General features: G+C 44.1%; 1 protein-coding gene across 1 annotated transcript; it reads left to right on the forward strand.

Annotated features, from left to right (window-relative positions):
* Positions 1 to 1,782: 1,782 nt before the first annotated feature.
* LOC141272377 (androgen-dependent TFPI-regulating protein-like) lies at positions 1,783 to 11,650 on the forward strand. Its single transcript, XM_073683041.1, has 6 exons — positions 1,783 to 2,109; positions 7,043 to 7,183; positions 7,300 to 7,401; positions 8,501 to 8,616; positions 9,287 to 9,438; positions 9,786 to 11,650. Exons 1-6 carry the CDS (start codon positions 1,960 to 1,962, stop codon positions 9,830 to 9,832), a joined length of 708 nt encoding a protein of 235 aa, XP_073539142.1. The 5' UTR covers positions 1,783 to 1,959; the 3' UTR covers positions 9,833 to 11,650.
* Positions 11,651 to 15,205: the final 3,555 nt, after the last annotated feature.

A 15,205-nucleotide genomic window follows, 5' to 3' on the forward strand; every position in this document is an offset into this window, starting at 1 on the left:
ACCTGTTTCTACATAGAACTTAGGATACAGCTAGTCAGTTTCTAATCATGTGAAAAGAACTAAATGGGATACTACAGCCAGTACATGCTGATCACGGTTTGGGCAGCATGTATCAGCTGACTGGTTCTCTTGTGGGAAACTGATACTGTATATTGTACAGAACCACTGGACTCCAGCAGTGGAAATGTGCGCTTCGGAGTAATGAACTGCATGTCACAATCTGGAGGTTTGATGGACGGATACAGGAATATGGGCAAGGGGTAGAAATAGAAAAACTGTACTGTTTCTTGTTTGTACTGCAATAGGATCTCTGGACTCCAATGGTCAGGGGCGTAACTACAATAAGTGCAGGGGTTGCAATTGCAACCAGGCCCTGGAGCATAAGGGGCCCAAAAAGTCCCTTTGGCCTACGACTTGCAATAATTTGGGGCCCTGTTGGAGCGTTTGCATTGGGGCCCACTAGCTTCTAGTTACGCAACTGCCAATGGTCACTATACCTCCTATAGCCACATCCTCGTATGAACCTTGGGTGGAAAATTCACCATGGCAGTGTATAGAGCAATACACCTCGGAGTTCCAGAGCTCCGCCAATTGTCAGGTTATTTCCCAAACCTTTCTACCTGGTGGAGACATATAAAAACCTAACTACAGCTTCCCACAGACTTTACGTAACTGGTGGTTCAACCGATCGTTCGTCTGCAGCTATCTCAGCAGCCTCTCTCATACACAGGAGTGTGCGCGCTGACGACAGCCCCTATGTACTCTATGAGAGGGCCACTGCCAGACATGTCTGGAGACAGCTAAACTCTAAGAGAACAAAAGGATTGGACGTGCCGGATCCTTATCTCCCCCGACATCATTTGTCCGACTACCCCAAACACGTGACACTGTTAACCGAACCAGTGGATATCAGAGCGTTCAGCCGAAGTTAACCTAATGTGTACGGGGGCATAAAGCAAACTGTCCTAATTGCTATATTTGCAAACAGCAGTGTAACTTGAATCTCATGGGCCCCAATGCAAAAGCTCAAATTTTTGCAAGTCGCTAATAGTATTGGTCTTTTCATATAGGCCAAAGGGACTTTTTGGGCCCCTTAGAGTATGTGCATACGGTCAGGAGTCGCCTGTGGCACCGAGACTGCGGAATAGCCTCGCGGCTTCCGCTCATTATGCAAATGAGCGGCGCCATATTTTTTTCATATACAGACTTTCCTCATAGATGCTAGTCTATGGGGAAAGTCCAGTAGTGGACCCGCAAGAGAAATTGTCATGCTGTGGATCTGAAAGACGTGCTGCATGTCCGTGTCCGTGGGTGATCCACAGGTGCACAGAGACGCATAGTGGACATGGGATTTCTAGAAATCCATCCACTATGCTGTAACATCTGGACGCTGCGGGTTTGACGCTGCATAACACACAGCGTCTGTGGATTGTGGGCACATACCCTTACGCTCCAGGGCCCAGGGGCGAATACAACCCTTGCACTTCTTGTAGTTACGCCCCTGTTTGCAAATGTGACCGTAAGTAAGTGTACCCCACAAATTATTCAAAACAACATTTTCTCACCATTTATTTGATTGTTCTGGTAAAATATTACCACAGAGAACTACCAATGCTTGTACCGACTTATATCCACAGACTAATGTGGCCGATAACATTGTATTCACTAGCTTATTTTTCTATTACAAAAAAAGAAAACAAAGGAATTGAACTACAATGTTTACAATCATGGTCTCCACTAACATGGCCGCCGCCCAGGGAAGGTGGAGACGTGTGACTGAAAACAGTTTGGCCTCTAGCGTTTACAATCTCTGTATTTGGTGTGTGGACCTTGTAACCACATGTAAGAACATTTCTGTCTGTGCTCCCGTGGTAGTCTCCATCAGCCCGGGCTGTTCGCTGACCGCAGTGACACAAAGGGACGCCCTTCGTGTGCAGGCTCCTAGGGGTCCTCTCCAAGATGGCGGCGCTGGGGCTCGTCCTTCATGTGGGATTCTTGGCCTGGAATGTGTTCGCGGTATGGCAGAACCTGGAGGTGATTGACACCAAGCTGAGCCATGGAGCCAATACCTATGGAGGCAGGTGGAAGTACCTGACCTTCCTGAACCAGGTGAGGCATGGCTGGAGATAACAAGCCTCCTGGCATCTCCATCGGCAGGAATGAAAGCTTGGAGCAGATGCAGCATACTCTAGCTTTGCTACAGCTATGGAACTACAGATCCCAGCATGTCAGAAGGCAGCACACAGTTCGATTAACCCTTTAATTCTCATTCTTGCGCTTCCATTTTTCCTCCCCTAAGAGCCATAACTTTCTTTTGCAGTCTTCATATCTGTATATATCTGCTTGTTGTTTTGTTTTCTTTTACCATGCATTATACTGAGAAACGGGAAAAAATTCCAAATGAGGTGAATTGGTAGAAAGCAAGTCATTCCACCGTTGTTCTTGGAGTTTTATTCTTAAAGCCTTGATTGTACGGTAAGGCCACGTGAGGGTTTTTACGACTCAAAAATGTAAGGAAAACCTCACAGTGTGAATGAGATTTTAGAAATCTCTGTTCTTTTAATGCTACTGTAAAACATTGCGTGTCTTTTTTTTTTTTTTTTTTTTTTTTTTTTCTGCATGGAAAAACTGCTGAAAAAATGCTATGTATGAACAAGCTCTCAGGCTGAGTTCCCACGATTAATATTTGGTTTGTTTTTGATGCTACAGATTTTCTGTACCAATTGGCTCCACATTTTTTTCGGTTTTGAGTGCAATCTTATTTTTTTGGTACGGCATGTTTTAAATAAAGCTGCTTTTGTTTTTATCTCTCTTTTTGATTTTGAAAAACTTTTCTTTATACAGTCATGTTCAGATTACATGCGTTTTTGCTGCTCAAACTCAACTCCTGATCCCCCTCCATACAGGGGCACCTCCTTCCCATGACACACTACTACATCATAGACGGATGGGGTTAAAGCGTTTACCTATTATTTGGGAAAGCCCAATATTTTCGTTTATCCATTGTACTATATTACTGAGGTGCCGAACCAGATCTGAGAATGTAATATGGAGCCATAGGGAATCTTTGTGACCAGGAGCGCGCCATATTGTAGGAATTGCATAACAGGTGTTACCGGACCTCGGCTCACCTTGATAAGTGAAATCCAAACATTTTATGGCAATATCCCTTTAAGATTTGATTTCTTTTTTTTTTGTGGTGTCTGCAGACTGCAGATGGCAGAGATCACAATCTCATAGGCAGAGGGGACTTTGCCTGTGGGTTAAGGTGACTCAACATTTCAAAGGTTACGTTTATTGGCACGTAGTAAAATTGCCACTTGTGCCGACAGCAATTAATCCCACTGCCCTCTTACACAAGTTGCGCCGGCTCTGCCAAGTACAGGACAGTGGTGTAAGGTGCTGCCCATCACTTTTGATAGTGACTTATCTCCTAAGGACTGGGTATGATAAAATCAATTGGCTGAGCACTGAATATCTAAAAATGTTTGCCCTTATGTACTGAGGTATGGAGAGTCCCTTTACGTGCGGTGGTTCTCCCTTCTTACCCTGGATCCTTCTCCGCCGCCGTTGTGTAACTGGCAGACATATGGGGCGTTTCGCCTCTATTAGATGTGCAGGGTTGTGTATATGGAGATCCCAAATTTATCATGAATGACGGGCGCTTACACCTGTATCTAATCCTCTGGTGTGAGACTTCGCAGAAACCTGCCACAGCGATGATTTGTGCCTTACTATCTGAGGTTATGGGAATTTGAGGAATCTAAGGGTTGGAAAAACCCATATGTCTATCTTCATAGTGATGTGGTTAGGTAAGCCCTGAGTCCACAGTTAGATAACTGCACTTGCGTAACTTTGTAGATCTGTGTATTTGGGGAAATTAAGGATTTTGAAATGGCACATTCAGCAGCTTATAAAATGTAGGACCAGTCCGCACCCCATATATGTCTTTTTAGTAAGTTCTCATTCTCTATGAAATGCCAGTTCTAAATAGGAACACCCCAGTTTTTCCTCTGTCACTCCTCCAAGAAAGTGTGTGCAACTTCTAACTTCCAACTGTGAGATCTCGCATCCACTACTTGGTTCTACTTTGCTCCTCAGCGAGAACCACGCGAGTCTCCTCTCAATTTCCGATTCTCTGGCAGGCCCTTATGGTCTTCAGCATGGAGGTGGCTTCGGTCCCCTCACTATGACCACCACACAATTCTTTAATATAATAAAACGCTCACTGAACTGTCAAATCTGGAATAGGGACATGTGTGGGACAGGGTGGGATGGATCTACATTGGTCAGATCTTTGTGGCTAAGGCCTTAAGCCTTTATAGACCTAAAAGAAGAGCTAAACCTTCCAAACAGTTACCTTTTCCGCTAACTACAATTTCGACATGCCCTTCAGACCTTGTTCATGGATCCACCCCCTTTTCTGCGAGAATTCCCTTTATGGATCTGTGCTTGTATCCCATATATAAGCCCCTTTGCTGACAGAGAGCATGTATCCACTACATGACCTGACGAGAAGCAAGTGGGAGACTGACGTAGGACTGATAAGCGCTGAGCCCTGGGAGTGGAGCTTTGGAAGCTCCAAAACATGTTTCCCCTAAATATATTGAAAAAGTCACAATTCTCTATATTCTTCACCGGGGTGGCTCAGTGGTTAGCACTGAAGTCTTGCTGCGCTGGGGTCCTGGGTTTAAATCCCACCAAGGACAACATCTGCAAGGAGCTTGTATGTTCTCCCTGTGTTTCTGTGGGTTTTCTCCGGGTTCTCCGGTTTCCTTCCACACTTCAAAGACATAGTGATAGGGAATGTAGATTGAGAGCCCCAATGAGGACAGCGATGATGATGTCTGTAAAGCACTGCAGAATATGTTGGCGCTATATAAAAATAAAGATTATTATTCACTGTACTTATTACACCACAGCCAGAATACACAGGGTACAACCTGAATTCCCGGATTAGTGTCCCCAAAATGTCACATAGGCCAGGGAACATTTTTTCACTTTCTATAGGATTGCCTGGAAGTTAGGGAATACTGGGCCTAAGTGGTTCAGTTCTACACGAGTGCATGGGAATCCCCATCACAAATGACCCTAAGACTTGTCTACTATTTGATGACCCTGAACCAATACCAAAGGATTGTAGAAGACTCATTCCTGACTGAAGTCCTATTTATGGCCAAAAATGTGAGGCCAGACATTGGATGTCGTCAAGAGTACCAAGCGTCTTGCAATGGAAATTGGTGGTAAACCTCCCCTTGCTTCAAAAAATATATATTTATATACGCCAGAGATGCCCTTGTAAATTTCCAAAAATTTCAGATGGATGGATTGAATCCCTCCTGACTGCTTAACCGGTGGGTGAGGATGGGATGGTGGCCGACCTGGTTAAGGGCTCCTGGGGCTGCACTTTCTTCAATGTGGTCTTCGAATTAGCCCTTTATCAACCTATCTCACTAGATAGAAATAGACAAGCAGCAATGACTATTGTATATCATCGTCTATTTGGGGCGTTTTTCCGTTTGTGGGCAGAACCCACTTAGATAGGTTTTCAGATATTTTATACAAGTTCTCTACATCTATTCTACATTGCTGTTACAACTATGTATTAAAAAAAATAGTTTCTGGTAATGATTTATCGGACATCAAAGCTTGTTAATTTGCTGTATCCATAACACATGTGATCCTTTATATCCTTTCCTCAATAACTTTTTTTTTTTTTTTTAACCCAAATAAAGTTTATCACCTACCCACAGGATTGGTGATAACTTGTGGTTCGGTGGAGGTTCAATCATGGATACTCCTACCAATCTCAAATAGGTGATAACTTTAAATGTTGGAAGTAACCCTTTAACTGCGCAGCCATAAACTCTTCTCTCTCTCCCTCTTCTCTCTCTCCCTCTTCTCTCTCTCCCTCTTCTCTCTCTCCCTCTTCTCTCTCTCCCTCTTCTCTCTCTCCCTCTTCTCTCTCTCCCTCTTCTCTCTCTCCCTCTTCTCTCTCTCCCTCTTCTCTCTCTCTCTCTCTCTCTCTCTCTCTCTCTCTCTCTCTCTCTCTCCTCTCCCTCTTCTCTCTCTCTCTCTCTCTCTCTCTCTCTCTCTCCCTCTTCTCTCTCTCTCTCTCTCTCTCTCTCTCTCTCTCTCTCTCTCTCTCTCTCTCTCTCTCTCTCTCTCTCTCTCTCTCTCTCTCTCCCTCTTCTCTCTCTCTCTCTCTCCCTCTTCTCTCTCTCTCTCTCTCCCTCTTCTCTCTCTCTCTCTCCCTCTTCTCTCTCTCTCTCTCTCCCTCTTCTCTCTCTCTCTCTCTCCCTCTTCTCTCTCTCTCTCTCCCCCTCTTCTCTCTCTCTCTCTCCCCCTCTTCTCTCTCTCTCTCTCCCCCTCTTCTCTCTCTCTCTCTCCCCCTCTTCTCTCTCTCTCTCTCCCCCTCTTCTCTCTCTCTCTCTCTCCCTCTTCTCTCTCTCTCTCTCCCTCTTCTCTCTCTCTCTCTCTCCCTCTTCTCTCTCTCTCTCTCCCTCTTCTCTCTCTCTCTCTCCCTCTTCTCTCTCTCTCTCCCCCTCTTCTCTCTCTCTCTCCCCCTCTTCTCTCTCTCTCTCCCCCTCTTCTCTCTCTCTCTCCCCCTCTTCTCTCTCTCTCTCTCCCCTCTTCTCTCTCTCTCTCTCCCTCTTCTCTCTCTCTCTCTCTCCCTCTTCTCTCTCTCTCTCTCTCTCCCTCTTCTCTCTCTCTCTCTCTCTCCCTCTTCTCTCTCTCTCTCTCTCTCCCTCTTCTCTCTCTCTCTCTCTCTCCCTCTCTCTCTCTCTCCTCTTTCTTATAAATGGCTGAAATTGGGCCTCATAGCGTTTCTGTCAGAAATGTCACTCCTCTGGGACCCAGATCTATCTTGAGGATGGGGACATGTCTTGCTCTGTCAGTAATGTACAGGCATCGGCTCTTGCATAGCTCCCTATTCCTCGCCTTGAGACGTAGATGTGTACATCAGTATAGAACCAGGGCAGATACATGGATGTCTGCTGCATTTTATTCTCTCCACTATTGTAATCCAATGTCTCCCCAGGTCCTCCAGACGACGTTCTTTGGGGTCTGCCTACTGTGTGATCTCCTCCAGCTCTGCCTCTCCAATCGGAACCGGTTCTGCTCCGTTCTGACACTGGTAAAGGACTGCATCTTTGCTGCACTGGCATTCCCAGTTGGCGTGGTAAGTTTGACACATTTTACACTTCTATTAAATTGTCCACAAGGTGGCGCTGTCTTTCAGTAGAATCTGCACTGTTCAGGCATTCAGTTTTTAATACTTTTTTTTTCCATTTCCAGTATGTATTTACTTCATTCTGGAGTATTTATGCCTATGACCGGGAGCTGGTCTACCCCAAAGAATTGGACAGCATCATTCCTCAGTGGCTTAACCACGCCATGGTAAGAGTATCCTATGAGCTCTCTTTATGGCGCGGCTTCTTATTTATTTTACTTGCTTATATAGCGCCATCATATTCCACAGCGCTGTACATAATCACTGTCTCGATTAGGGCTCACAATCTAGATTCCCTATCAGTATGATTTTGGGAGGAAACCCAAGCAAACACTGCGAGAACAAGTCATTGCAGATGTTGTCCTTGGTGGGATTTGACCCCAGCTCTGCAAGGCCACAGTGTTAACCACTGAACCACCGTGCTGCCTATTTTTATAACCAGATCCACAATCCTGTCTGCAAGCATAATATCCCTGGTAATTTCTCCCAAAGAATGAAGCTTGCTGAGTTCAGAGACAAATGCAATCCTGGGCTTTAATCTGACCATTGGCAACATCTGCATGGAGATTGTAAGTTCTGTCCATGTTTGGTGTGTTTCCTCCCATGCCCCAAAAATATGCTAAGAGGTCACCTGGCTTTCTTTGATATTGACTCCAGTCTTTGCCGTAAAATAAAGAAAAGTAGATTGTACAGCGCTGTGGAAGACGTTGGTGCTATAAATGCAACTGGAAGCAAGTTAATAATTCAGAATACTCTATGATCTGACACTTATCTGGTTCTATTGATTTTGGGGAAAGGAATTTTGTCATATCTATGCAGTGTGGATCACTAGTAAAGAAAAAAAAACATTTTAAAAAGTTTTCCTGTCTCATAAAGTGTTGGCATGTTGCAGGATATGCTATCCGCACACATCCTGAGAATTAAGGGGACAGTGGGGATGCTATGCGGTGTACTGTTGCGTTCCCTTTGCTCTTTTTTACCCCTGAACAGGTGCCCCTCCACCTGACGGTATATGGAAATGCAGTGCGGTCCCCAATCAGGTGAATGGATGGATACCGCTCTGTGCACGGCCGGAGGCTCCCATGTGCAGGCAGAAGCTGGTGTTTAATCACTGTCATTCTTAAAATCAGCGGGCGCCCCAGAGATCATACCCCCACCAGAGGTTGGGGGCATAGCCATAGATTCTCTTTGGGGTAATCTGGTACATAGACATATATAGCCCTGTGTGATGTTTTGCTTTCCGTTTTATCCCCTTTTTCTTTACAGCATACATTCATCCTTCCACTTATACTCATCGAGCTTGTTACATGTTCACACCAATACCCGAGCAAGAAGAGCGGTCTCGCTGTCCTGGTAGGCTTCGGGATTGCATATCTGTCATGGTAAGTGTTTTTTTTCTGCTAATTGGGTTTTCCAGGATTAGTAAACAGGGCTTTTCCCAGACACAATAGAGCAGAGTACAGTTATTACTGATCATTACAGAAATCTGACATGTCACAGTAACATGCTATGAGTTTTACACATTGGGGATCTGAGTGCTGAGACACTGACCATTTGCTTAAAGAGGTTGAAGTACCCAATTAAAGTGATTGTACGGGACTTTATTATTGATGGTCTATCCTTAGGATAGGTCATCAATGTCTGATTGGTGGTGATGCGACTCCTGGCTCCCCCGCCAATCCGTTGTTCCCAGTGTCCATACACATGCTGCTTCCAGGTGCACTGACACTCCCCCAGTGCACTTAAAGCCTGATTTGCATATTGTTTCTGCATTAGATTTCTAATGAATGGCACATCAGATTTCTACCCAAAAAAAAAAACATTTTTTACTGGGGGACAATTGGCTATACAGTCATGCCACCACCTCCATATGTAACAACATGCTGACAGGTCCCATAAGTTTTATTGGCCTGTAACACCGGACAGGAGAGTACTCTAGAGAGATGCAGAATTTTGTATTCTACCGTGACAGTTTTATCGGGAAGATTTAGGGATCCAGTTGATGGTGGACAGTGCATATAAACTATTAATGTCCTGTTCTCTTGTGCACAGGGTGTACTGGGTGCATTATGCCGCGGATATCTGGGTGTACCCCATCCTGGCGAAGCTGGATGCAGTAGGGTTGCTCGTGTTCTTCGCATCTTCATTCCTAATTATGCTCACGTTCTACTGCTTGGGAGAGTGGCTGACACGGATGCGCTGGGGTAAGTAGTCCTACGTTATACGCCTCATTCACAAATGTGTATTCGGTGTTTATTAATGGCCAAATATTGGGTCCATAAGGGGTGAAATGAAGCCCATAGGAATTTTCTATTAACTCCTGCTTTTCAGAATGAAATAAAATTAAGATCTAACTATGGAAACATTTGTAAACCGCCCCTATTGCACTTATTTTTGGAAAGGTAGTCCCTTTTATATATGCCTGGGCAACCTCAGTGCTGTCAAATGGCCAAAAAGGCTGACAGAAAATATATAGTCCTAATAGATTCCTATTTTTCTTCACTACCTTGTTCTGATATCAATATTTTAATTCTCCCTGCTTGTTCCACAGGTTCCGGCCGTCCCTCTAAAAAGAAGAAGAAAAAGAAGAGCAACTAAAGTTAAAAGTCAGGATTCAGGACCAACAAATAGTTTTTTTTTCTCTTAATTGAACAAGGAACCCTTCCCCTTTAGTCGGAGGAAGGAACAGCCACAGCAGAACAATCATTGTAAGACTGATGGCTCCAGGTCCCCCCTCTCTGCAGATCCAGCTGAGAAGAGCTCTCTGGCTCCACCTAGTGGCCCGCAGCTCGTATCATTGACCATGGTACCCGCTAACTCATTGGCACTAATGGTTAGAGGTCATTATATATATATATATATATATATATATATATATATATATATATATATATATATATATATATATATATATATATATATATATATATATATATATATAAAAAAAAGTTTCTGCTCCTACCTCCCTTCCATATTTAAGTTGACAAAGAAATGAAAACCCCAAATATCCTGTTTTGTGTTTATTTTGTTTTTTTTTCCCTTGCTATTTTTTAATCTTATGTTTACATATAGGGGACATGGCTTTACCTAGCAGGAATGTACTTTTAAGCTGGTCCTAGTTCCTGCCTTAATCTGTGGCCTCACAGCAGCCTATGCACAAAGGAATTCTGGGTAATGGCTGGCTGCATGGCTATGGGACTGTGAAGGTTTAACCCTACATTTTTTATTTTTTTTAATTTGACCGTAGACTGTACGATATTCTGTATATTTGCTTTCATTGATCCTACATTTCCTTCTCTGTGGGCATCTTCATATTACAGGTCCCAGAGTGATGGTTTTGCATTTCAGTTGAGGAAGGACGGCACAGGTCTCGCTTTGCCCGCTTTACCTATCAGTAACGAAACATTACATTCGCTCTATAGGCAGCCCTAGGTGATGATGTATGTAGCCTGCAGTGCAAATTTGGGGTCTTTACTTACCCTCTCCTGGTTTCTATAAATTGACAAGTGGGACGCTCTCCCTGGTGTGATATCAGACCTGGACTGTGCCCTCTGAGCAAATCAGATGCTTCCCGTTTCATTAAAGCACTGACTAAGAAACTGCGGCTCCATCTCCCTCCTCTCCCCACACCCCTTTTCTGTACTGTTTACACCATATGGTGTTTAAACATTTACCGAGTGTAAAGCAAGGCAAGAAAGCTGGAGGTATGGGCTGCTTAGGGGGGACAATGCCACTTTCTCCTAAGATGGATTTTACAATAGATTCTTTTATATTCATGTACTACTGATTTATGGAAAAAAATCATCCTAATCATACAAACGCTTTAATATAGGACAGGACTGATTTTTGTAAGTGGACAGACCCCTTTTTGTACGCCTTTTGCATGCCTGGGGGAAAAAATCTCTGTAATATACAGCTTCCATTTAAAAATGATCGTGTGATATTATGTATGACCGCATAAGTGGTCGAGGTCCCTAGAGTTGGGGGAACAGAGGAAAACTTGAAATAAAAGGATATTAAAAAGTTTTTCATTTTAAGGCACATAAAGACACAACAATTGTCGTGATATAGTAGAGCTGAATCTGTTATTTAACTGCTTAGAAAGATATTCAGGGTTGTGTTTCTTTAAGGGCTCATGCAGATGAGCGTATAATTGGACGTTTGCTATCAGATTGTTGATCGGACAGCAGACTGATCCATGTTATACAATAGGACTGTTCAGATGAACGATCTTTTTCTTTTCTCGGTCCAACCGTCCATGAGAAAGAAATTGCAGCATGCACTACTTTCTTCTGAATCTCTGAGACTCATCCATTCAAGTCTATGGATGCTTAAAAAAAACGGATCACCCAGAGACGAAAATCATCAGTTTTCTGTGTGAAACTTGGAAAATTTTCATACGCTCGTCTGCAGACGGCCTAAAGATCAGGGATGAACGACCGCATATAACAAGGTGTTCTTGTTTGTGATGCAGGGTAATTATTTAAGCCTCTACCATTAAGCGCATGTCAACCTTGAACACTTTCTTTCAGTTAACTTACAAAATGATGCCTACACACAAGTAATATTTTTGCATTAATTATTTTGTGCCAATTCTGAGCATGCAGTACACTCCAGAGCTGCATTCACAATTCTGCAGGCTTCAGAGCCACAATCTTTCAATCAATTTCCCTGCTTGTTTAGTGTCTTCAACAGTTTGCTTTGACGTCAGTGAATTGTAGTCTTTCCACTAGACTACGTGTTGTAATCAAATGTAGGACAAAATAACTGTATCCTGCGTTATAAGGGCTCAGCTAAGATGTTAGGAGTGTTTGCTAACAAGATTGCTGACTGTTTCCAAAAAAAAAAGATAATAGTGCATCTTTGAAGGATGTAACTCAGGATCAGTACAGGATAAGTAATGTATATACACAGTGACTCCATTGGCAGAATAGTGAGTGCAGCTCTGGAGTGTAATACAGGATGTAACTCAGGATCAGTACAGGATATGTAATGTAATGTATATACAAAGTGACTCCATTGGCAGAATAGTGAGTGCAGCTCTGGAGTATAATACAGGATGTAACTCAGGATCAGTACAGGATATGTAATGTAATGTATATACACAGTGACTCCATTGGCAGAATAGTGAGTGCAGCTCTGGCGTATAATACAGGATGTAACTATTTAAAAAGTGACTCAATGTTGTATGTCACTTAGATTTTTGTTATTGAAAAATTGTGTTCAAAGATGGACAACATATGATCACGAGCGCCTGTATACGCAGTATACAAGCATAAAGGATGATATAAATCTATGCTAATATAACTGATTGACAAGCACAACACTGTAAATCTGCAATATGCGGATGATGGGTTTGGATTGTGTAGACATCCCATTTATTAATGCTGAATCATACTTGAGATCGTCTTTGGGGTTAATACCCTTTGAACTGTTAGACATGTGGTGTGGGTTTTAGCGTCGGCAAATGCAGAGTTAATGTTTTCAGGAATGGGGAGTCAAAGAATATTGATTGTTACTTTCAGTCTGTGGTCTGTGAATAAAGTCTACTGACTTTTCTTATATTGTTACATTGATATTTCTTTTCTCCTGCTAAGTAATACTATCACTTGGTCTGGTGGGTAATCACACCAACTGTTTGTGGTGGCGCTATATCAATGTTATGTTGTAGTAAGATAAACCTGCAGCTGATATTTGAGAAATGTTATGCTCTTCCTCTTTTGTTGTTTATTAGCATATGTAGTGTTACTATAATGCTGCCCCCTATGTATAAGAATACAACTACTAGAATGCTGCCTATATGTACAAGAATACAACTACTAGAATGCTGCCTATATGTACAAGAATATAACTATTATAATACTACCCCAGGTTAGAAAAATACAACTACTAGTATAATACTACCCCTTGTGTACAAGAATACCACTACTATAATACTGCCCCCTGTATACAAAAATACCACTACTATAATACTGCCCCCCTGTGTACAAGAATACCACTACAACAATACTGCCCCCGTGTACAAGAATACCACTACTACAACAATACTGCCCCCGTGTGTGTACAAGAATACCACTACTAAAGCAATACTGCCCCCGTGTGTGTACAAGAATACCACTACTAAAGCAATACTGCCCCCGTGTGTGTACAAGAATACCACTACTAAAGCAATACTGCCCCCGTGTGTGTACAAGAATACCACTACTACAACAATACTGCCCCCGTGTGTGTACAAGAATACCACTACTAAAGCAATACTGCCCCCGTGTGTGTACAAGAATACCACTACTAAAGCAATACTGCCCCCGTGTGTGTACAAGAATAAAATTGCTATAATACTACCCCAGGTTAGAAATATACAGTTACTATAAAACTACCCCTATGTACAAGAATACCACTACTGGAACAATACTGCCCCCGTGTGTACAAGAATACCACTACTAGAACAATACTGCCCCCGTGTGTACAAGAATACTGTTACGGATCCGGGTGGTGGAACCTCTGTGGAGGGACCAGAGGGGCGTAACTAGGTATCAACTCGGACTGACCAACGTCACACTGCAGCTCAATCGACTCCATGAACCAGGGAAGGACCGAGCAGAGGGACCAGGTGCTACTCTGGGCCAGTCCTTGTATGAGAGCAGGTGACTCCCACGGGTCAGAAGGCAGGGACTGACCGGTACAGCAGATGAGCACGGTAGACAGACTGGCAGACCCCACGGGTAACTGGCAGGAGCCTCCAGATAGGCAGGCTGGTAGCCACGGCAGGTAACAAGCAGGAGCCTCCAGGTAGGCTGGCTGGTAGGCACGGCAGGTAAAGCCTCCGGATAAGCGGACTGGCCGAGCCCATAGACAGACTGGTGGGCTGGGCTGTGAGTAGACTGTTGGGCTGGGCTGTGAGTAGACTGTTGGGCTGGACAGGTAGTCAGGCTGGCGGGCTGGACCTAAGGGCTGAAGCAGAGTAAGTACACAGCTACAACCTTGCATGGGCACCTCCATTTTGGAGGTGCCTTTTATATGAGAAGTCCTCTGGCCATTGGCCGGGGACTCCTTAGGACGGCGCCAAGAAGAAGAAGCGGGGCGTGGATGTTCTCCCTGGGTTCCCAAGTTCTCTCCTCTGGGCCAAACCCCTTCCAATCCACCAAAAAAAAAGGTTTTTCCTCTTACCCTCTTGGTGGCTAGAATGTTCTCTACCTCATAGACGTCCTCAGCGGAGACCGGAGCTGGGGAGGTACCTGCATCGTCGGAAAAAGAATTAAGAACAACTGGTTTGAGGAGAGATACGTGGAAGGAGTTGGGAATCCGTAAGGTGGCCGAGAGTTTTAACTTGTAGGACACTGGATTGATTTGCTTGAGGACTTCAAATGGACCGATGAACCATGGACCCAGCTTATAGGAGGGTATTTTGAGACAAACATGTTTGGAGGAGAGCCAAACCTTGTCTCCCGGACAGAATTGAGGTGGGTCCAGACGTCTCTTGTCGGCATGTCTCCTCATCCGCTCGGAGGATAGAAGAAGTGTGGATCTAGTGTCCTCCCAAATAGTGGAAAATTCGCTGACCAGGGACTCCACGGCAGGATTGTCCACTGAAGCGGAGACGGGAAACTGAATCTGGGGGTGTTGACCGTAGACCACAAAGAACGGGGACTTGGAAGAAGATTCGTTCTCATGGTTGTTTTAGGAGAACTCGGCCTGTGGTAGGAGCTCTACCCAATCGGTATGGTGAGCGTTGACGAAGTGCCGGAGGAAGCTGGTAAGGATCTGGTTGATACGTTCCACTTGGCCATTGGACTGAGGTTGATAAGCAGAGGAGAAATCCAGGGAGACATCCAGCAGCTTACACGTAGCTTTTCAGAAGCGCAAAGTGAACTGGACCCCTCGATCAGACACAATGTGGAGGGGTAGGCCGTGGAGACGAAAGATGTGATGGATGAAGTCCTTAGCCAGCACAGATGCAGATGGGAGACCAGG

Source organism: Phyllobates terribilis, unplaced genomic scaffold, assembly GCF_046119375.1.
Source record: "Phyllobates terribilis strain yellow unplaced genomic scaffold, ASM4611937v1 Scaffold_5__5_contigs__length_657084704, whole genome shotgun sequence".
NCBI lineage: Eukaryota > Metazoa > Chordata > Amphibia > Anura > Dendrobatidae > Phyllobates > Phyllobates terribilis.

Coding starts and splice junctions, on each gene's coding strand:
- LOC141272377 (XM_073683041.1), top strand. CDS start 1,960: ATGGCGGCGCTGGGGCTCGTCCTTCATGTGGGATTCTTGGCCTGGAAT. Junction 8,617..9,286: donor GGGATTGCATATCTGTCATG/GTAAGTGTTTTT, acceptor TCTTGTGCACAG/GGTGTACTGGGTGCATTATG. Junction 9,439..9,785: donor GCTGACACGGATGCGCTGGG/GTAAGTAGTCCT, acceptor CTTGTTCCACAG/GTTCCGGCCGTCCCTCTAAA.